Source organism: Zonotrichia albicollis, chromosome 2, assembly GCF_047830755.1.
Source record: "Zonotrichia albicollis isolate bZonAlb1 chromosome 2, bZonAlb1.hap1, whole genome shotgun sequence".
NCBI lineage: Eukaryota > Metazoa > Chordata > Aves > Passeriformes > Passerellidae > Zonotrichia > Zonotrichia albicollis.
The window spans coordinates 42048200-42070769 of NC_133820.1; the positions used below are offsets into that span (position 1 = coordinate 42048200).

General features: G+C 39.3%; 1 protein-coding gene across 7 annotated transcripts in view; it reads right to left on the reverse strand.

The window, feature by feature from the left end:
* Positions 1–22570, reverse strand: part of TSPAN9 (tetraspanin 9) — a 170393-nt gene that overhangs the window by 72620 nt on the left and 75203 nt on the right. For 4 of the 7 annotated variants that reach the window (XM_074534940.1, XM_074534945.1, XM_074534943.1 and 1 more), the window contains one exon: positions 19306–19385. The exons of 1 other annotated variant lie outside the window; for it this stretch is intronic. In XM_074534940.1, the coding sequence (XP_074391041.1) occupies positions 19306–19368 (63 nt within the window). In that variant the 5' untranslated portion in view covers positions 19369–19385. Of the gene's footprint in view, positions 1–19305; positions 20309–22570 lie in introns of those variants that run through there. 2 more of the 7 variants (XM_074534944.1, XM_005494545.4) reach the window with 2 other exon arrangements.

Below are 22570 nucleotides of genomic sequence, written 5' to 3' on the forward strand. Positions count from 1 at the left end.
TACAGGGAGTTCTATTTTCCATTTCAAGCAAATAGATTTTCTGTCCTCAGCATCAAAAATTTAAACCACTCATACTCCCCAGTGTTTTGCATTAAGCATGGCTCGTTTCCAAAAGTCAATGTCAAAAAGCAGTAGGGAGGTCCAGTGTTACATTATATCTCAATTTTTTCTGCATCAGTCATGTTTGGTTTGCAGTTTTCAAATACAGTTTTATGTGGTGCATTTTCTGCTGACTCTGAATCCTGAAGTATCAGCCCTGGGTTTTAGAGCCACACTGAGCTATTTTCTTCTGTCACACTTTCACTAATGGCAGCTTTTTCACAGGCAAGTTCTGCTCTGTGGTGCGGGGTCTCATTGACTTAACAAAGCCACTGTTTCTGTGAAACATGCAGATCTGCTTCTGAGCTGGAAACGCGCTAAAAGGACAAAAAGTTAAAAGCTTTCCAAGTTACCTCAGTCAATAAAAACAATAGATGCGACTATGTGCATCACAGGTGGCCAACACAGAACTTTTGACCCAAACAGGGACTGCAGGTAACACTCATGGTTCAGCCCTATCTGACTGCATTCCCAGGCTAGCCTCATGCAGCAACTAAGCACAGAGAGCTGTAAGAAGCTGCCTCCTCACTCTCCTGAATTACTCATAGAAATCCCCTTCCCCAGAGCTCTCCTAAATATGAGGTACGTAGCCTGTGGCATTCCACTGCTGAGAAATTTAATGCATGTCTCATAGGGCTGGGAGAGCTGGATCCCTACAAGATACAAACGGCTTCATTAAGAGTCACTTTTATACAGCTCTTAGACCACATACAGCATAGCTAATAAAATGTCATCTCATCTGCTTGCCCCTTCAGAGGTCATTACACCTACATGAAATAATAAACAAGGGCAAAAGAGCAGAGAGATGATCTAGAGCAGACAGGGGGCCTGACTAGAAGAGAAGTACACAGTGCTGATCTCAGGTCTGACATGTCCTCCTGCATGGCCTTGTTAAGACAGTCAAACCCTCAGGTGCCTTGTAATCCTTAATAAAGGACTTAGAAATTTGAAGAAGTAAGGTTAGTCTTAATTCCCCTTGTCTCTGTCTTCGTCTTGATTTTTTTTTTTTTTTTTAGTTTCCCTGTCAGGAGCACAGAGAAGTATTAGGTTTCTCACTGTAGCATCATTTTCTGCCTAGAGTGGGTGAAAACCAGCTTGAACTTTTTTTATTTGCAAAGCTATCAGTGTCGAGGAGAAAGGGATGCCATGCTGGTTTTGGTGTTCAAGCATGCTGAAATCAGCTGGACTCATCAGCCCCAAAGTTAAACATTCTGAGGAAGAAAAAAGTATCTGATAAAGTACCTGATAAAGGACCCAAGAACTGATACTACTTACAACTTAAATAAAGATGCTGAGCTGGCATAGCTGGCCTGGAGACATAGCACAGACAGTGAATCACTTTATACTATAAAAATCCATTCCCACTTTTTAACTGTAAAGTGTTCTAAAATGCTCCTTCTCCAAGTGTGTGGAAATTCCTCCCTAGAGTGGGGATTCTCCTCAAGGTTACTCCTCAAGGCTGAGCAAAAGAGATTTCCCCACAGTCATCAGCACAGATGAGTAACATCAATCTCTACTTAATAATTGGTTTTGCTAGCTTTAATATAGTTGCTTGAATATTGCTCCAAAAATAGTACACTAAACTAGTAGTTATAGCTAGCTATCCCGATGAAGATCTTTTAGCCTGATCATTATAATTATCATAATAAGTTTAAATAAATAATTTATTTTATATCTAGATAGATAGATAGAGAGAGAGAGATTAGGGTTTACATCCTTAATGCTACAGGACAAAGTTCTATAAAGGTTCAATTACACCTATATAATCCTTTAGAGATAAACTGCTGGCAGAGTCTGCGGCCAAGATTGATTCCAGCTGCACTAAGACTCCTCTTTGAGAAGGAGTTTAGAAATAGAAAGCAGAAGGATGCTTTCTGCACCTTGTGACTTAACAGGAGGGCTTCTTTAATATATTTTGTCTGAAGCGCCTATTCTGCCTGCAACACTCGTGAGTCTTGATTTGATTTATTTATTGAGCTGTGCTTATGAAAGGCAGCAGTAAAAAGTGAATCGCACATAGCCTAAAAGTAAACACGGTATCTGCCAAGTCCTTGGGTTCTTCTCACTTTTGCTCTGCAGTTTTTTTTTCTTAGGAAAACAAAAAAACGACAAGGTTTTTTATCTGCAGCAGAGATAAGACACTTTCATGCTCTGCCAGTGTTTGCCAAACCTATTTGGAAGGCAACATCACCAGGCATCTTTTTGTGAGCCAATATATTAAAAGAAGGCTCTGTAAAGAAATTGCCTTAAGGCTCCAGTTCAGTGGTAGCTGTGGCAGTGTTCCTGTGCTGTTGGCTTGCACTCACTGTGGAAAGTCCCCACAAAGTCATGAATAAACGGAGCTCTTTATGCTTTTGCCATGGGATCACATGGGCGTATCAGTCCAAAATGAGCAGGAATCTTTTTTACAAAACCACACTATTCTGAAGGTAGAAGAATGGGTTCATTTAAGCAGGTCTTCCCAATTCAGTACTTTTGAATAAGAACTGTTAACTAAAAGCTCATGTAATTTGTCAGCTGAAATGTATTTTCTATCTCTATTGCCATATTTGAGTGACTAGGCCTTGAAAACAACTTTTAATACTCTCTTCTTAATTAATACCTTAAACAGAGATAACTTGGAGTCATGTGACTTAACAGCAACCACATCAAGGTAACAGTTTTTGTTCAATGCAAAGGACATTTTAAATTAAGTGTCCCGTTGCATGACAGACAACTCTTTTCACAGAAACGAGAAACAACAGAAAAAAACCCTAAAACAGTAAAAAATGCTACAACAAATGCATGTGCCCTATGAGTCTGCAAATGGAAACATCATTGTCCTTACTCAGGCACAGCAATGCTAAACTGAAAATTCAAGCTGAGATCCATCACACTTTGCTTAAGCCATCTACAAAGAAGCAATGTAGAAGCTCTAGTAATCACATTTACCTGTCTGATCTGCAGCACCTCCCTCAGAACAAGCTTAGCTGTAATCTATCACCTCCAAAGGGAGCTTTTGGGGAAACTCTCAGGTACAGCATACATAACACACACCTCCACGGCACACATCTCTAAGCATAGATACACAGGTAGGTAGGTAGGTAGGTAGGTAGGTAGGTAGGTAGATAGATAGATAGATAGATAGATAATTAAGCAAGATGACTCCTGTCCATGGAGCTGGAAAGACAACGGAGTTTTCCTGACACAAAGAATTGTGTCGCAAGCTGTTGAGAGCAAGCTAAACAAATCCTCAGGTAGTAGCATCTGGCCAGTCACTGAACAGAGTACCAAGCACTTCAGAGTTTGAAAACTGGCCATCAACATTCTTCTCTCCAAGAGCTGACTTCATCAGCAGCAAAGACCAGCCAGTGATGACACCTTTCAAAAATCCTACTTTTGATTATGATGTTCAAGTTCAGGACTTCACTTGAAATTGTTAGGTTTTTTGGTTGCCAGTTTTGTTGTTGGTTTTTTGCAACTGATGGCTAAGGTATAATTTTCTAAAAATTTATTTCATATAGGACTTTAGATCAAGGTTTGATTTTCCAAGAGCTTGAAGAAGTGTTACAAAATGAAAACTTTACTGAAAACAATAGTCTATTAAAAAGGCATTTTTAATGGGCTCAACTATTGTTAAGAACTCAAAACCAATTTCAGTTCATGACCAAGAGCACTCAGTCTTTCTCCAGTGCCCACTGTTTCACTCTGGAGAACCCAAAGTATTTGTAACCTCTTCTTCCTCCTCCTTCCTGGGGTGCCAGGCAGAAGGCTGCCTCCTCTCCATCTCAAGGAGGGGAGCTGTGACTTATCATTACAACAACCCCAAACTCAATGCCATGTAACACCATGCTCACTATCAGGGTTTCTTAATCACTTCTACATTAACATTACTTCACAGAGAAAAAAATTTAGGGTCCATCTAGCACAGTGATGACACCTTCACATCTCTGTGGCAAACTCTTGTGCTCCCAAGGTTTTTCCTTTCAAGCACATGCTCCTGAATTTTTACACTGCCTTTTGTTTCAGCATGGCAGTGCTCATTTCAGCCCTAAGACAGATCTTAAATCTATACACTCTATATAATCCTAGGCAGACATGATTCAATAAGCCTGTTTTTCCTTTTCATGCTATTGGGTTTGAACATTTTCTTTGCTAAACCTGCCCACAACACATCCTATAACACAGAAAACCTTGAGCTGACTACCCATAAAATATATTGTGTCAATGGCCGGACATAAATCTGTGCTGATGCTGCAGCAAAAAGAACCACTGCTGAAATGAATGTCACATCAGGCTGCAGTCTCGGAAGAACAGACAGAAGCAGGAGACACTACAGGGCAGAAACAATAAAGGAAGAAGCCTCCCTCTCTCCCCCAAGCTGCTATAATGCAAAAAATTAGGCCAGAGACTGTCATTAAAGCAATATTGTAATTACAGCTCCTAGAACCTTTCAGCAGTAAGTTGAGGACAGCAAAGAGTTTCTTTAGAAGGTGCCAAGCTTCTTTCAACAGAAAACAGAAAAACATCTCTCAATCATCCACTGAAAAATGTGAAGTCACATCAGAAAACTGTGTGCATGCAGGCACAGTGCTATCAGATTTATAAAAGCGGTGCCTCACACAAGTGCAAATGAACCCTCTCAGCTTTCTCTGGTGGAGGCTGGGAAAGAAAGCAAGTAAGCCAGCAGCTGTTATTCCTCAGAAACCTGATCATAACCTCATCAGGATCTTTGCTTCCCCACTCAGTTACTCAAATTCTGAACCACAAAAGAGCAGGTATGATATTAGTACCAGCAAGGCTGGGCATGGAGAACAGATCAGTAGGTGTACAGCTGAATGTTGGGCAGAAACAAATTGTGTGCCATAGATCCTAGCAAAAGAAAGAAAGGAGGAAGGAGACTGTGGGGATACAGGGGAAGAGATTAAGATGCTTTCATCCTCCCATTTCTCCCTCATACTTCTTTATGAAGCACACAGCAAAGCTTTAGAAGACAAAAATACTTCTATGTCTATATTCCCACAAAGGAGCAAATTATAGTACTGTTGTTCCTTTTCCTTTCACATTAATTTATACACATCTCTCTTGAATATGTTTGTTGGAGAACTCTTTGTAGATCCAGAGTCAGGATCTCCTAATTGCAGTAGTAGGAGTTCCTGAATAATAAGGAAACAGAAACCATACAGACCTAAACAAGAAATTCTTCCTTCTTTTCACTGCTCTGGCTCCACTCCCCTGCCCTCCTGAAGTGCTGTAATGCTATCTGTTTCTTTGTGTTCCCAAGAGTTTCCCAAGATACAGGAACTGGGAGAGTCAATTCCTACAAAGAGTTGTGCACTGAACCACAGAATGAGATGGGACACCACCATCAGGGATGCAGGGAATAAGGACAGCCTTGAGGAAGAACAAATTTTATCCTACTTCTTGCATGTCGCCTTCTGAGATTAAAAAAAAAGTGGGGGAATGCTGCAAAGAAACAGTAGTTTCATGAGAAACACATTTCATGGTAGGAAGGACAGAGCAAAAAGGAATCACTGGTTAAGAACCAGAAAAATTAGAAGGAAGTAACAATTTAAACACCAGTGACATTTCTGATAATGTGTCTAATGGCACAGCACAGAAGAAAATTAATCCTTAACTTTCTAATTTGGATTTATGGGAGAAGTATATAATTCAGTGGATCTTCAGTATGTAACACATAGGGAGTATTTCAGCTTTCCAAAAGCATGTGCTGCTTCAATCAGGATATGTCAGTGGAATAGGTTGGGGAGTACTCATTAAATCACTTGTTTATTATTCACACTACAGGAATGTGAGTTCTATTGGTAAAATGAATCAATCAGAGAGCAAAGAGCTATTCTCTGGAGTCTGCATTAATCAGCCCGACAAGCTGTCACTAAGGATTGGGTCAGGCTCATAGCACAGCATCCAACCAGTGGGGAAAAAAATCCCTGAGACGGCTGGAACAGGGAACAGTTCACCCATTTAAAGCTGTCCCCAGAGGCTTGTGTCAACCATTTATTACTGCTCACACACAGCTGCAGAAGCTTTTAAGTGAGAAACCTGCATTCTCGGACGTTCCAGAACTGTGTGGAAACATGCTTGATCCCAGCCTGTTCTGGGAGGACAAGCAAGATGAAGTATCCTGAAAGAAATACTGCTGGGCTTTAATACAGCCCTCTGAAGAAAATGCATTCATGAACTTGGAAAAGGTCTAAAACTAGGACACATGTCAGAACAGATACACTGTTGGGAAACACTCAGAGCTGTCATGCAGTCTGCACTTCAATAAAACGTTTTTAAAAGAACAACACTATTTTTACAGACTATTTTTCATACAAGCATATTGCTTTCAAGATTTAGCTGTTGCCCAGACTCCCTCAATGTGAGTCTAAAATATAAAATATCATTTTAAGAAATGCCACTCATGAGAATGCACCAAAAAAATAGCTTTTTCATTTTTTAAAGAAATCCAAACAAAACAAAACCCCACAATCATTAACCTGCCCCATTCCCAACCCTGCTGGTAAAGATCATGAACTCCTAAAATCTCATTATTCTGAGATATACACTCAGTTAATGAGAATGAACATAACAGAGAACACAAACAGTAGATGGGCTGCAGGAGCCCTAAACGGGCCAGAAACATGGAACAAAAAAGAAGCAGTCAGCAGTTCTGATAATACTGTGAAGCTGTGTAACACATATAGCAACGCATAAAATCAATACTCTGTACCAGAGAACACAATCACACACTGCGGCCACTTGGACGGAGGAGTGATAAGATCAATGTTTCTGTTCTTGTCAGCACTTGTGCCAACTGCACCTTCAAGCTAGATGGAGTTTAAAACTGAGCATGACCTACAGGGACAGAGTTGCAGGATGGGCAACAAAAATTGCTGAATAGCTTGAAGAAAGAGAAGTGGTTTAGCTGAAGTGTACTTCAGGGGAGGCTTGCCAGGGAAGGCAGTCCAGAGGGAAAAACAATAAAAGGATGAGTGTCTAATTGCAGCAATGTAGTGAGTGCAAATGCTCAGAAGTGAGGAAGAAAATCTGTCCTCACAACAGAGCTTCTCCATCTCACAGAACTCTATACAGAGCTCTGCGCATGCTGCCACTCTAAACTTGATGTTAAAAGCTGCGCCACAGAACTACAGAAATATTAGTGCAAGCATTTAAATATAGCCTAGGGCAGCATTGGCAAGACTGTATCCTGCAGATCAAGAGATGGGATTATTCCACTCTAGGCAGCACTTGTCAGATCACACTTGGACTATCCAGGCTTGGTCATCCCAGCGCAAGAAATTGAACACCATCCTGCATTGTTCCACCAAGACAAATAATGAATGCAGGTTACTTCACAGAAAATTTTGGCATAGATATAAGAAAAACTGAAAACAAACTAAACTAATTGAAAACAAACACTGGAATAGATTACCAAGAGAAATGCTGGCATTTCTCTTGCTATGAATACTCAGTGCTGAGTTTGACAGGGCCCTGGGTAACACAAACTAAGGATTTCCCTTCAACAGAATGTTGGACCAGATGTTCTCTAGAGGTTCCTACTAACCAAGAGGTTTTCCTATGACTCCATGATCTAAACATATGTTATGCTGTATGCATTGCTAAACACTACTTTTGCCGTAAGCTAATTTCAAATTTGATTTTTTCTGATTTTTCTTTCCATTCCAGTAATAAAATAAAAAATTTAAAAAATAGTAATGACAAGGCAATGGAGGATGGTTTACTGTTTTTCAGAATAACTGTCAGCCTCTACTGAAATTTGCAAGCACAAGACCTTAAAGGAAATGCCCTTTCACAGAATATTTAATTATATAAGTAGACTTTCTGCCAGAGAATTTTGGATAAATGGCTGTAAGGAGTTCCATGAATTCATTCAATTCCTTTAGTCTCTATTAAGCATTTTTATCATATACTTTGAAAGGCAAGATACACAAACTTTTGGTGTGATCCAGTATATCCAATTTTGCATTTGAGCTTCATGAATGGGAGATAACTCAATATACCAGAAGTCGAACATTGAAGTATTAAATTGTAACTCCACTACGGTTTATTTGGATCATGAATTTAAATACTCAAAACAGAACCATGAAAATCCTACACTAATAAGGTGAACCTTACCACTAATACCTACTAAATCATGAAGCACAACAATTATTTATTTCAATTAAGCTGTAAATGGACGAACAGACTAGGAGACAAAACAAGAACAAAATCCAGCAACAGTGTCAGGTTCCACTTCTACCTAAAAGCAGAAGGACAAACTCAAATTACCAAAGAAAACGGGATTCCAACCTGTCAAAGTAACAGACAGCTCTATCACACCAACATCGTACATCATAGCCACCTCCACAGGCATATTCTATTAAGAGGGTAGCTAACACCTAAAAAAAGCCTAAACAAACACAAAAATATCAAACCAGGAGCAAATCTAACTCCAGCAATCTGCATTTTAGACTGCATCCTGTAAGACACAAAACCAACGTTGCACTGAAAGACATCCCAACATCCTCCCAGATGCTGAGAGCACAAAGAGAGATCCCACCTGAGAGTTCTCTCTACATTCCACATGCTGAAAAAGCTGTCAGCACAAACATTGCTCAGGCACTACAAGACTAACATGTGGCTTGAGGGGCTAGGGAAAGTAGGAAGAAATCCTACTGCCAGCCATGCAACAACTCTACCTTCTCTAAGTGTTAAATCCAGTGTTGGGTTACTTGTTCATTGTTCACTTTATTTGCTGGTTTGGAGTCATGAAGAAATATTACAATGAAATCAGTAGAGATATCCCACAGCCAAGTCTTCACCTTGACTGTTATCCACTGGATTACAATCCTAAGAGACCTTCAGTTTACCCCGTGACACTTTGCAGGGGGTGGGGAGGTTTAAGGTTTATGTTGTGACATGAGAAAACTTCCACTCCTCTAGGTACCTCTGGATGTCAGTGGCATGATGCCAAACCTCTGGAGTACACAGCCAAATAAAAGGATGCTGTACCAGTCCTAAACCTGTCAGTTCTGTGCCTGCAGACAACGCTGCACGAGCATGTGGAGTTCTGGGGTGGCTTGGCTCTGAAGTCTCTCAGAAGGCAAATGGCACATAACAGATGGTCGGTTGCTTAAGACACTTAGCAGGGACTTCAGGGATCCAGATTCAATTTCAGTTTAACTTTGTACAAGTATCTTAGAAGGACACATCTACACCATGGATATAGACAGATTTAAGCTGTCTCTGCCCAAGCTAATCTGGCAATGAAAGTGCAGGAGGACTGCTGCAGACACCCAAGCTTGAGAGAAGTGATCTGCAGGATTTCTGAGTTCGTGGGCACTGCCATACAGATCCCAACACAAGCCTCTCCATGCTGAAGTTTGCTGCACGTGGACTGGACTTCTGTCCTGGTTTTGACTGGGATAGAGTTAGTTTCTTCCTAGTAGCTGGTACAGTGCTGTGTTTTGGATTTGGCATAAGAATAACATTGGTAACAGAATTACAGAATACCTTGGGTTGGAAGGGACCTTAAAGATCATCTAATTCCATACACACTGCCATGGGCAGGGAAACTTCCACTAGACCAGGCTGCTCAAAGCCCCAACCTGGCCTCGAACATCTCCAAGGATGGGGAATCCACCTGGGCAATCTGTGCCAGTGCCTCACACCTGTTGCTGAGCTCTGCCTACCTTGAGTCAAGGACACTTCAAGGTCTCATGTTCTGCCACCTAGGAGGTACAGAAGAAGCTGGGAAGGAGCGTGGGCAGGACTGGCCAAAGGGATGTTCCATAGCATAGAATGCCATGCTCAGTACATCAACTGCAGGGAGTCAGCCAGGAGCCATCAATCACCGCTCAGGGATGGGGTGGGCGTCAGTCAGTGGATGCACTGTACATCACTTGGGGGTTTGGGGATTTAATTCATATCTCTCTCTTTGTTATTTCCCTTTGTTTTGGTGTCTCAGCTTTCCATCTGTATCAGGAGGATAAAAGCACAGCCCATACTTACAGGGTGTCAAGAGGATAAATACATTAAGTGGCCCTAAGGCACTCTGGGATTACAACAACAGATGTAATATCAATTCCTTAAAGCAGTGAAAATGGAGAAGAGGGGGCAATTGAAACTCTAAGGAAAGAGCAATTGAGAGCATAAAGTTTATTTTTTTCTAATTTAACTGTGTCTCTGCATCCAGAGGACAATGCAAAAGAAAAAGGGAAACTTTGGAACACAGCAAAAACTTGATGAAAGGTAAAAAGTGGGGGATGGGCACAGAAGTAAAGGATAATAAGATTCTTAACCATCAATTCAGTTTAAAACTACTATGAAACAGGACAAAAATAGATGTTTACATTTCTGAATTACAATCAATTCATAGACACCTCTCTTACCTGCTCATGAGCATAACTAGTTGGAAACTCTCCAAGACAATAAAGAAGAAGAAAGGAGTCTTGTGAAGAATCCACGCTTCTCAGCAGTGACACAGCTACTAACAAAATGTAAGTATTCAGAAGCACCATTTAAAACAAAGTGTGCTTAATACATCAATTAAAGAAGCCTAAAAGAACAAACCTCTAATTCAAAAGCTGTCCTCCTAGTAAATTCCAATTCTCTAAGACAGCACATTGAGGAAATTTGATTGACTAGTACAATGCAAATTCTTTACTCTCTGTTTTATTTTTGCCTCAGTGATTGTATGTTGTGGTATAGAGACACAACAATATATGATGGAATTATTCCCAGTTAACTGCTTCCACTGTTAACCACTCCATACATTATTTGCAGAGTAAACTGCATGGTTTACATTAACCTGCTTTGCAGTACATCCACAACATGGTAGAAATGTGCACACAAGCAACTAATGCATCTCTGTTAATGACTGGTAATTTGTTAAGCTGATAAAACCTACAGCTTATAGTCATAATCTTATTGTTCATAATCTTATCTTCATCCATAGCCCATTATTGTCTTGCTTCAGTCTTCTTCATCATTAAAAAAATTCAAAACATTAAACCCTGCTTATTTTAGTAAAAAGAAAGTACTTATCAGTCACAACTCAATACAGTGTTAGAAATTAATAATTCTGTAACAGATGATTAGCCTAACAGTTTCTGCTGTTTTTTATTCCTTGCAGCAACTCTCAATACATGTCATACACTTTTAAGAATCAACTATAATGTGATCACTTTCTACTGCACACCTATAATTTGTACCTACAGCAGTACAAATTGTACCAGAATGCACATAAAACAGAAGTATGGGGAAATCCACAAAAGAAATAAAAGAGATACAAATTCAATCTCTGATGCTTCATGACTTGCCAGTGTTATATGGGAAGAAAGACAGTAAAGACTAGTTAAATGTATCTTCAAAACTATCCCTGCAGCATTGATTAGAAACAGTAATAAGGGGTTTTCACCCAGCAGTCAGAAGAAAGGATTAGCAAAAGGAGCTTGAAATGAGGACCAAATAGATTCAATAGAATCCATGGGTACAGAGTTCTTTCCCTACTAAAGCAACATTTTCAAACATTATTAATTATTTTGATTCTGAAAAGTTAATTCTCATCTCCTACACTTAACAACAAAAACATAGCAAACACAAGGAAGCAAAGAAAGAAATGAAAGAAATGGCAAACTAGTCTTCCTGTGCTCACTAAGACTGTAGGGGCTTGTCTGTGGCTTGATGAGGGATGATGACAAACAGTGCTGGATGTTCTGTAACCCTGTGGAGAGCCCAGCCCTGGCTGCATTACCTGCAGTGACAAAGCCACTGGCCAGGGTGCCAAGTTTTGGGAGACAGTATTGAAGATGAGCTGTAGATGACCTCTAAAATTCAGACTGGCAGCAAATCCCATGAATGTTCACAATCCTTGCCATACTGGATGCAGTAGTTAAATGAAGAAGGTTCGGATAGCCATGTGAACTTTGGCCCAGCTCATTAAAGGCAGCAGGAAAGAACAATCATTCCAGTCACATTTCCAAACAACTGGAAGTTCAATTATCTATGCTGAATAAATTAAGCAATTTAAGTTGCTCCTAAGCAGCAAGGGACCAAGCTAAATGGAGATTTGAGTTGATTTAAAGGTAATTTGTGTCAGAAAGTTCTGAAATGGTTTTCAGTTCAGTGTCTGCAGTAATTTCTATAAAGTGGTATTAAAACTATTAAGTTTCATGTGAGAAGTCCCCAATAGATTCAACAAACATTTACTATCTAATAACACACCTTCAGCCATACAAAGTCCCTTCCATTTGTTTGGGAAGTGTGGTTTATTTAATTCTGCAAGATATTTAAAGCAAAGCCCAACATAAACAGCAGAATTCTTCCTTTTGTTCACACTTTTCATAAGTTGCTGAAAGGCTGGGTAATTTTACATATTACAAAACAGAGGACCTACAGTATTCCATAATACCTGTGGTGACTTGGCTACCCATTAGAAACATCCCAACTGTGTGTACAGCAAAACCCTAACAAACCACACTTTAATTTCCAAAAACTAGAATACATTCTCCCATCTTTTCTACCCAGGTCTTGCCCTGTGTCAGCAGTGTTTAAATAAACAAATTAGATGCCTCCTTGAACAGCCAGATAATGGAGTTACAAGCTCATCCTCTACTCACATAAGAAAGATTATACCCCTTTAGATGGGCCTCTTGGAAACCTACTTACCTGGGGGTAGCAGGAGCAGACAAAAAGGGACCCTGCTAACCAAGGCCCTACCAAGTGGCTTACTTAAATGGGTCTAGGAATGCAGAATTAAGTAGGAAATATCACTGTTATTACCCTTATTCAAAACTGACAATAAGTCATTGCTTTATGGAAATTTGACACATTCTTGTTTTTAAAGTTAGGGGAGTTGAGACATAGAAGGCTGAAGAAATTTGTTTAATGTCATCCTCACATCCTCAAAGGATATGAGGAACAGAACCTGAGTCATATGTTTTAAAGAAAGATTTAAGTCTGGGAGTACAAGGGTGCAGGGAGAACTGGAGGGGAGGAATTTGTTTTCCAACTTGAAATTCTTACTGTGCTTCTCCCCTTCAATGACCATAAACCTCCTCATGAACAAATGAACAAATGCCCAACAGGCCACATTACAACAGTTGTGTACAAGTCTGCCTGAGTGATGAATCAACTCGTTGTTTATCCAAAATAACAGACACAAATGGCTCTCACACCTACCTACAGCTAGAATTAAAACACTTCCACACTGAAGGAAAACCAAAATAATTTAAAAATCCCCCGCAGTTTAAAAAATAAAACCAAAACAACCTAAATAAAATATAGTGTTAGCAAAGAGTAGTTAGTGAAAGGAACATTGCAAAAAATGCTGAATCTCATGTCTTGTCCTTGAAGCTGCAATAGCTTAGACCCTAAAACGAGGTTTGAGGCCCTTATCACCTGGATTAATCAGTGTTAACTCAGCTCTCAAGCAAACCTCAATATTTTAAATTAAAACTAGTCTCAGGTCTCCAATAATGTTTTAATATTATTCTGTAATGTCATCATGCTGGTTACAAATGGACTTAATTTACCCCACATTTATTAGGACACCACACTGTTTGAACTCAGTATTACCTTTCCTTCTCCTCCCAGCCAAAACACTGTCATACTAAAATGTTTTTCTAATAGTTCTCCCCCACCGAGGTGCATGTTTCCATAGGGACACCAACAGTGCAATACCACTTGGATAGGAAACTAAAACTAATAGCTGGGATCTTTTCACAACTTCTCAAATCCTTATCAGAAAAAACAAGAATTCTCCAGCTAATGTCACTGAAAACACTAGCTTTTCCAGAATTCACTGTCTTGCTGGTTTCTCTTCAGTTTTTGATGTGGGTTTTTTTTTTGGTTGGGGGGAGGGGTTGTTTGTTTGGGATTTTTCTGTTTGTTTTTGGTTGGTTGGATGTTTTTAGATACTCTTATTTTCACAGGATTGTACCACAACTAGTCACCACACTTATGTCATTAGAGTGAAAATACAACAGAAGTAAATATCACTATTATGTCAAGAGACAAGCATCCCAGGGTCACTGACTGTCTCTCTTTGTCATTATCCCCTGTGTGAGAAAATGGAGACTATCAGATAATGCAGCCAGCGGGAGGGCAACAAAAGAGAGAGAAATTTAATGTGTGTCCTTTCCAAAGCTGTTTGTCGTTAGCAATTTTGTTCTGATTTAGAGGACAAACTGTCCACCCCTTTTAAACCTCAGAGATTAATTTTCAGTTATTTGTAGGGACAAAGTCTCTTCACATGATTTAACTGTCCATCCAACAGGTTCAGTTAGGCATTCAAGCTTTGTACTTCAAACTAAACAGTGCATTATATTATTTATTCCAGTTTGGCATAAATAAGTATGGATTACCTTATGCAAACCATTCTAAAGTTGTTAGCTGCTTTACAGTACTAAGAGCTTTGATAGCAGCCAGACCCAGAGAATGGACATGCTCCCTCTCTTTTAGTATGATCTGAGACTTGAGTATAAGTGGCCTGCATGGCTGCTCTACTACTGTCTTTATGCTCATTGATAAATGCACAATATTGGTTTTAATCTACAGAAAGAAGTATTAATTACTTCTACTCTAAGATTAAATTGCACCAATAATTAAAGCAGAAAAATATTATCCAGGAGCAACAGTCTTTATCCATTATTGTAATTAGAGAGCATTAGGGAAAAATTTGCTGTATTTGATTTTGCTGCTCCTGCTGGACCAGCACGTTTCCAGACCATGTTTTTCTCTTCTAAACTTATGTTTCAGTAAAAGGAATATGCTAGTAGAAAATTTACTTTGAAAGTAAATATTAAATAACTGTATTTGTATATTTGACTCCACTTTGAATAAACTGTAACTTCTGCTTATAACTTCTGCTTTTAATTGTAACATTAATACACAGGGATTATTCTTATCAGATTTCTTTAGTTGTTTAAAATTAGAAACTTTTAAAAAATAAACTTCATGAAGGATTTTCTTGACTATGCTTAGCTTTTCCTCAGCTCTTCTTGAAACACATAAGATCAGACTTAATAATCTTGCTATATAGCTCCTAGTAAAATGCATTTTATATTAAAATTAAGCAATAGTAAAAACCATCAGGATGTCTACTATGAATGCTTCTGTATGCAGACTCATTAACCTAAGTTAAATTAATAGAACAAGACAAAATGTAACCATGACCATTGACTGCTTGCAAAGTTCCCTAGTAACTTTTTGGTATCTCATGCCAGTGACTTCAAAAATTCCATTTTAAGACCACACAAAAGGCTCATTTCATGAGTGATTTTTTTTAAATCATGTCTCACAGAACTTCTTTTTCTAACCAGTAATATTTTCTGATACATTTTGTGAAAATAATTATTGTAATCCTTTCCTCTAATAACAATGAAGTGAAATCTCCTACAGAAAGACATACACTCTAATGTTTATATTTAGTAATTACCTTCTTTGACAATTTAGCTGCTATCTGTAGGAGCAAAAATCAATACTTTATTTCTTCTGCAGAGCAATATCGGCTACTTTGCAATCTCCGCATGTTTGCACATAAATATTCTTGAAGGCAAACTAAATCAATTAACATTTGTAGCTGTCCATCCAGTCCCTTTGCAAAACATATTATGCACTTAGGATGAATTCAGTGTAAATCATCATCCTAGCCACACAATTAAATACTATAAGCTTTCTTAAACCTCAGCTCAGACTTTCCTAATCTCTGAAAGAAAGCAATGCCAGATGGCCATGAACAACTGTTAAGAATCAGAGGGACACAGAGAAATACCTGAAGCTCTCAGTAATTCAGTGGAGAAACACCTTCTGTTCCAACTTAGTGTTAGGCCCCACTTAGACAAATTTGCTTTGTACAAATCGTAGGTGATCCTTCCAGGTTAACTGATACACATGCTAGTAATTTTCAAAAGCTGTATTTTCTTGCCCTGAACCAAATTCACAGACAGTGAATTTTTGCTACAACTCTTGGTTGCAGTTATCACAGCAAAAGCAAGTACAAAGTGCAGAGAGAATCCACTGACTACTGCACTTCTCCATCATTTGAAACATACAATTGTACATAAGTATCTGTAGGTACACATTAAAATAAGCAAAATACACTGTATGTAAAAATAATGTGTGTAATATATAATACTCGCATATAATTAGTTGTCAAATCTGTATGAGTTAGCTGCAAGGCTGAAAGAGGAGTAGAGCTCATTGGCCCATGAGGCAGAGATTAGACTCCACTTCTCTGCCTCAAAAAGAAATGATGGAAAAAGGTTCCTCTTTTCCTACAGAAGAACATCCTCCTGTGAGCCAACACAAAGAATCAGTCCAAACAATCATGCCCAGCGTGCTGGGATGCCAAAGGGCGCCTCCAGTGTTCATATTCAGAGGAAGCATCTCACAAGCACCATTTTATATGGTAACAGTGTTGATGTGTCTCCTCATCTCTGAAGACCAGGAGCCTCATTTTGCTTTAAATTACAGTTCAGGAAAATTCATGTTTAAAAGTAAAGCTTCTCTTTTTAAAAATAAATCACCTTGCATTGTAAAAGATGATAGTCACTGCTCAAGAGCAGGCCACAGCTTCATGTTTTTGGACTTGGGTTTCTTAACAGAAATTCAGAAGGAAGCAGTGAGAACAGGCAATCCTGGGAATGGAAAAAGTAGGTTAAGAAGAAAGACAGGACTGAAAGAGCAGGGAGTGCTTCAGGGCAGGGCAGGAGCGAAGTGCACTGGCAGAGCTGTGTGGGGACTCCAGTGCTGGGCTGGCAGGAGGATTCAGGGCAGGAGTAAGAGTTGTTGCAGGTGCACAGCATCAGCTAGGAGCACAGAGTCAAACATTCACAGCCTCTTGGATATATTCATGATGGAACCAGTGGAGGTTCCAAGTATGAAGCCAGATGTGACAAACTACAGAAAACATATAGTGTAGTGTGCTTCATTCTAGTTGCATTCCCAGGAATCAAAGGAGGATGATGTTCATTTGAATGTCTCAAACAATAAAGCAGCACAGTCAAAAAAAGAAAAAAAAAGAATACAGCAAAACTGGAAGAATGCACAGGAACATCATTCTGGCTTGCAAAATTGAGTATAAGACAGCTACAGTTAAGAAGGGAGGACTTCTGAGCAATTTAAACCAGGCTGAAGGATCACATGTTTGTTGTAAACTACTTTGAAAAGAACCTGACATCTTGCATTTAGCATTTTTTAATAATCTCTCAGATTCACCAGGCCAGAGCATTATTTTCATTCTGAATAGCATAGTTCATATTTTAAAAAAAAGGCATTTTTAGAATATTGGCTAGAAATGTGGTGATAAAGTTTAGTAACAGAAACAAAAATGATATAAGCCTTACAACAAAAGACATGGTAAGGAGAGTGTGAAGGGGATTAGGAGAAATGGGTAAGAACTGAAGAAGCACAGGACACTAGAGAACTGTTCCAGATGGTAGGCTAGTTTTAACCTAAGCAGCAATGTGTTTGTACAAAAGTCCAGTGGGAGCTGAGCAGACAGAGATGAGCACACAGATGAAGTCTGAAATGTTCTTGTGAGTTCAAGGAATGGGAAAAAAAGGACTCTGAAGGTCTGATGCAGAGTCAAGAAAATTGCTGCTTGGGAAGAAGAAAAAAACAAAGAAAGATATTGCATCTAAGGAGGTGAGGTGTAAGAGACACCTACATAACAGATCACAGTGGACATGAGTAATGAGACCAGATAAAAGCTTTTCTAAAACTAGTCACTGCTTAAATATATGGAAAAAAAAATAGTTCAAGGTGTCAAAGTAATGCAGCACTGAGTCAAATAGCCAGTTTGATATTCATATGGTGTGTTTAAAATTATTTATTCCAAAAATATATATGGCAACTGTCTAGTAGGGTATGTGTACAGAAAAAGAAAAAAAATTAAAATCATAAGTGAACTTTGATCAGATGTTCTTCAGTGATCAGTTCTATCTTTCTATTTCAGTAAGATGCCCACAAGTTGAGTAATTTCAGTCTAGCATTTCAGTCTATTACTGATAAAAGCTCACTGTTGCGTGAGCGGTTCAACAGTGTACCAAATCTCCCATTAACTCTTGCTCTTAGAGGTTATTTCAGTAAGTGGGTCAAGATAAACAGACAACCAGCTAGTAAGGCTTCTAATTTGAACAACGATATCTGTACACCAGAGGTAGCTATTTCAACTAGACTGCTAATGCCCCTTTTTCCAAAATAAATCCCAGGATGGTGTTTTCATTTATTTATGAAGCTTACTGTATGTTTCTGGATCACAGCCATGAATGTTTTTGTTCACATGCCCAAGCTTTGTAACCACCAGGAAAAAAGTGACCTTTGCTTTCAAACTAGGAAGACCCTTTCATATTGGGTTATATTCATGAATACTCAGTACTTCAATGAGCCTGTGATTTCCTTAAAAATACGGTACTGAAGGATGCTTAGCTGGCAGAAGACTTAACTTTTTCTCCCTTCCCTGTTGTGACAATACTTTGCTCTAAGTAGCCATTACGCTTTTAACTTGCTGGCTGAAACATTCATTGTTGCAACTCCTCATGCCTCTTGGCTGATGGAGGAAAATCAATTTTGATCCCTGAGAAACAAGTGCAAGTCTCCAACTTCACACACCAATGTGTACAATTGCAGCTGAAACTGAACCCATATTAAATCACCATTCCAGACATTTTACATTTATGCTGAGACCTTAAGAGGTTAGAACATATATGATTTACTGTTTTTAATTGGAGAAATGGGGCAGAACTTCCTTCAAATGAAAAAAGCACTTTGTCAAATGAAGTTTACACAAAGCAAATGAGATTTATAGTGACAATGAAAATATACTTTAAAAATTAACCTTAAGCTTTTTTCAAAACAAGTATTACAACAGAATGCAACAATCCAGCCACTGCAGGATTTTAATGCTACAATAATTCTGGTCTTCCTTAAAGGGCAACAATTCTGCCCTTTCTTAGATAACCCGGTTGAAAGCACATTAGAATAGCAAGTCTGAGCAATCAGAAGCCAAACTACAGCAATCAGGTAGCAATAAAGATATAGAAAGCATGTCTATTTCCCAATAGACACAAGTTTAACAATGAAAATATTCCAAGCAGGTATGAGAGAGAGGGAGGGGAGGAGAGAACTTACAGTACTGCTTCAGAGATGCACTATACACATAATGCAGCAGTACAGGATACACTAACAGATGAAGGCAACTGAAAAGGCAGTACTCACCCAAAATATTAAATTGAAAAGGAACATCATGTATTTCAAACAACACAGGCAGCCTCTTGCCATGTTGCACTTCTTAAATTCTAAAAGGAAAACAAAGGATAGATCCAGGTAAAAGACCACGTATTTGCTGCCTTTGGGTGCACTGTATTTTTCACTTTTTACTCCAGTTCCAGTCCCAGCGCCGGTCCCGGTTCCGACCCCAGTGTGGCTCTGTGTGCGTGATCCAGTTGTACCATAGAAAGCTCCTGCAGTAAAACCTCGACCAAATTGCCTCCCTGAGGTAGAAGGTTTAGCAAAATCTGAGTCTTTGCTATCCAAAGATGGACTCCGGTGAATTGAAGAATCCTCACTACTTGACTTCTCCATGATCTCTCTTTTCACAGTTGTCAGATTTAATGTATAGCATCTCTGACCATTAAATGCAGTGCCTCGCAAATGCCACAGTGCGCTAAGAGCTGTCTGTGCTTTGCTTCTCTTTTTCTTCGTACATAAATCAGATAATCACTGCAGAATTTATTCACTGCATTGTTGCTGGGTTTATTTTTTACAGCAATGACAGCTGAACTCTGTCTGTCTGAAGCATGGATTTATACATTAATATCCCATGCAAGAGCATACTCATGATTTATCTTGATGAATCAGTTATGCAGAACTTTGATTTTTATTAAAAAGAGCCATAAGCTCTTTCTCTGCACTCCTAGTCTACAGTCCTCTAATCTATAGGCAGCAGATGGTCCTTGCATCCATTTCCAAAAAGCTTCTGCAGTACACCTGGGAGACTCTCCTCGAGCTGGAGGACTTTCCTTGCTCTCAGCTTCCCTCTCTGTGTCTCTCTGACTCTCTCTCACACGCTGTCTTTTTTCTTTCCACCCATTTGCAGTGTCTCATTCAGAAACCCGCTACCGGAGCGCACTCTGTGTTTCACTGCTGTTGCCGTGAAATCATCAGCAACTGCAACCACTGGGCATTTCCCACAGAAATCCCTGACCTAACTATCGAGTAATAAATCCGCCCTCCTGCTCGCCCCTCCCCTCTGCTTTCCATCGGGCCAGTCAGCAGAAGCCTTCTCCTCCAGGACACGCCTCCATGACATAATATCTTTAATAGGATTAGAATTACTCTTGACTATACAAGTGCACAACAGAAAATCTCTTTAAATGTCAAGTACTGTTTAGCTGTTTATGCGCTAGAACCGTTAGGCAGTGATATTCCTTCGATGCAATAAAATACAGAAAAAGTATGGATTAGATAGACAGGTGCTAACCTCTGTCTGCTCATTAACAGTCACTTACATTTTTTTTCTGGCTTAAACAAATCCCACGGGACAAGCAATAAGAATAGGCTAGCACCCAGCATACACTGCTTAGGCACACATCTCAGCTGTACGTGCACATAACGCAGCACCATCACCTGTGATATAATTAACCAGACAGAGCTGCTGCCTCTCACGAGGTCACAATTCAATTCTTAAAACTCCCAAAATGTGAGGAGATCTGAGCCCACAGCTCTTTACACGCTATTTAACAAGTACATCAGAGATTCTTGTTGTGCACAGCAATAAGCCATCTTACATCACAGGTTGTCTGTGAACTAGAAACACTGACCCAAATGCCACAATTCTTTTCCACAGAGGAGTGCAACATGCCTGCTAGGACTCTGAAACAGGGAGGGCACGACTGTGCACGTGTGCCTGTGCATATGCATGCAAGTGCCTGGAGGGGAGGAAGAGAAGCACTTCAGGTCACTACTCCCCATACTCCCAAATTTGTCATTTTGTCATAAGCACAAAAGCAGCGCACCAATGGTGCAAAGTGCTATAGCAGACTTAAAATGCAGGTTATTCTTTTCTTTCTGTAAAGAAAGAAACCACAGTAGGAGGCCCCTGTGAAGGAAATACGGCTACCAGGAAAAGCAAAATTCTATGCAATTTTCAACTGACCTCCACACGCTCATTAAAATGCACCGTTCATGGTTATTTCTAGTATCTTTTAAAAAAGACAACAAAACTATTCATTAAATCTTGCATATCTATGGCCAAAACCCTCTAAGGATTCTGTAACTTTTATGTAACAACATCAGAATCAACACCCTAAAGCAGTGCGGTACCTTTCTTGACAGCCTTTTTCTGCTAAAAGATCCCTCCATCAATAAAGGATATTAAATACACCGTATTTGAATGTGTAATATCTCTCTCACCTTTTCTGCTCTGAAGTAAGATTTTAACAACAGGCAGGTCCAAGCCCATATCAACAATGTTTGTTCACTTTGCTTTTCAAAAGTAATTTCAAAGCTCCCTGCATCAGACGTGTCCATCAGAAAGAGGACAGCAGGATGACTGCTCAGCACTGTGCGTGACAACAGAATAAGCTACACAAAAAAATCCCAAGTAAAAAAAGATAAATTAGCCTTGACCAAAGTAGAAGGGGCATTTCTACACATCTACAGTGCACGTACAAACTTCACCATAAGCAGTTATCAAGAAGCAACCTTCTCAGCAAAACACAGGGAAGCAACCTTCAGGTCACAGCCAGGTACCTGCCTCAGACACCAGAGCCTGCGGGATAACTCACACTGGAACACAAGCCAAATGTCTGAGTATGAATTTAGAAGACTCTTCTTCGGTTTGAAATTCACTTACTGGAAGTGTAAAGTTGTACCACTGCAAACCAATGCTGCAGCTAGATATTTTCAGCGGTTTTCACTTGTCATACAAAACTGAGCTCTCAGCCAAAAAATTGTGAGAACACACAAGTACTTTAAAGCATTTTTAGCTTTTTAGTTTTTCCACCCTTTGGTTTGCCATAAAATTTACACTGACTTAGACTAGCTACAGAAAAAAATAAATTGCTGTGCACTTGTGAAAATTAGCGCAATATAAATATTTGCCTTCCCATTGAAAGTACATGACAAAAATAATTAATCCACTCTCCTCAAGGTTAAAAAAATTCAAAGAATATTCTGTAATAAGCAAAAAATTTTCACAAATACTCTCATAGTTTGTACACAGTGGAAACTTTCTACCAGTGGTTAGGAAAAATAAAGCAAACCAACTATACCTCCAACCTTTTTTTTTCAAGTTTCATTAGAACTTAATTAAGTTTTCCAGTTTTCTATTTTTACCTCCAAATACTGCAAAATACTGGTTTACTGCACCATTACCTCTAATGTACCTTCCATTAAGAGATCTCCATCACTGGTCTACAGCACAGTTTGTACTTCAGAACAGTCCCAAGCAAAGACACACATAAAGTCAACAGACAGCTTA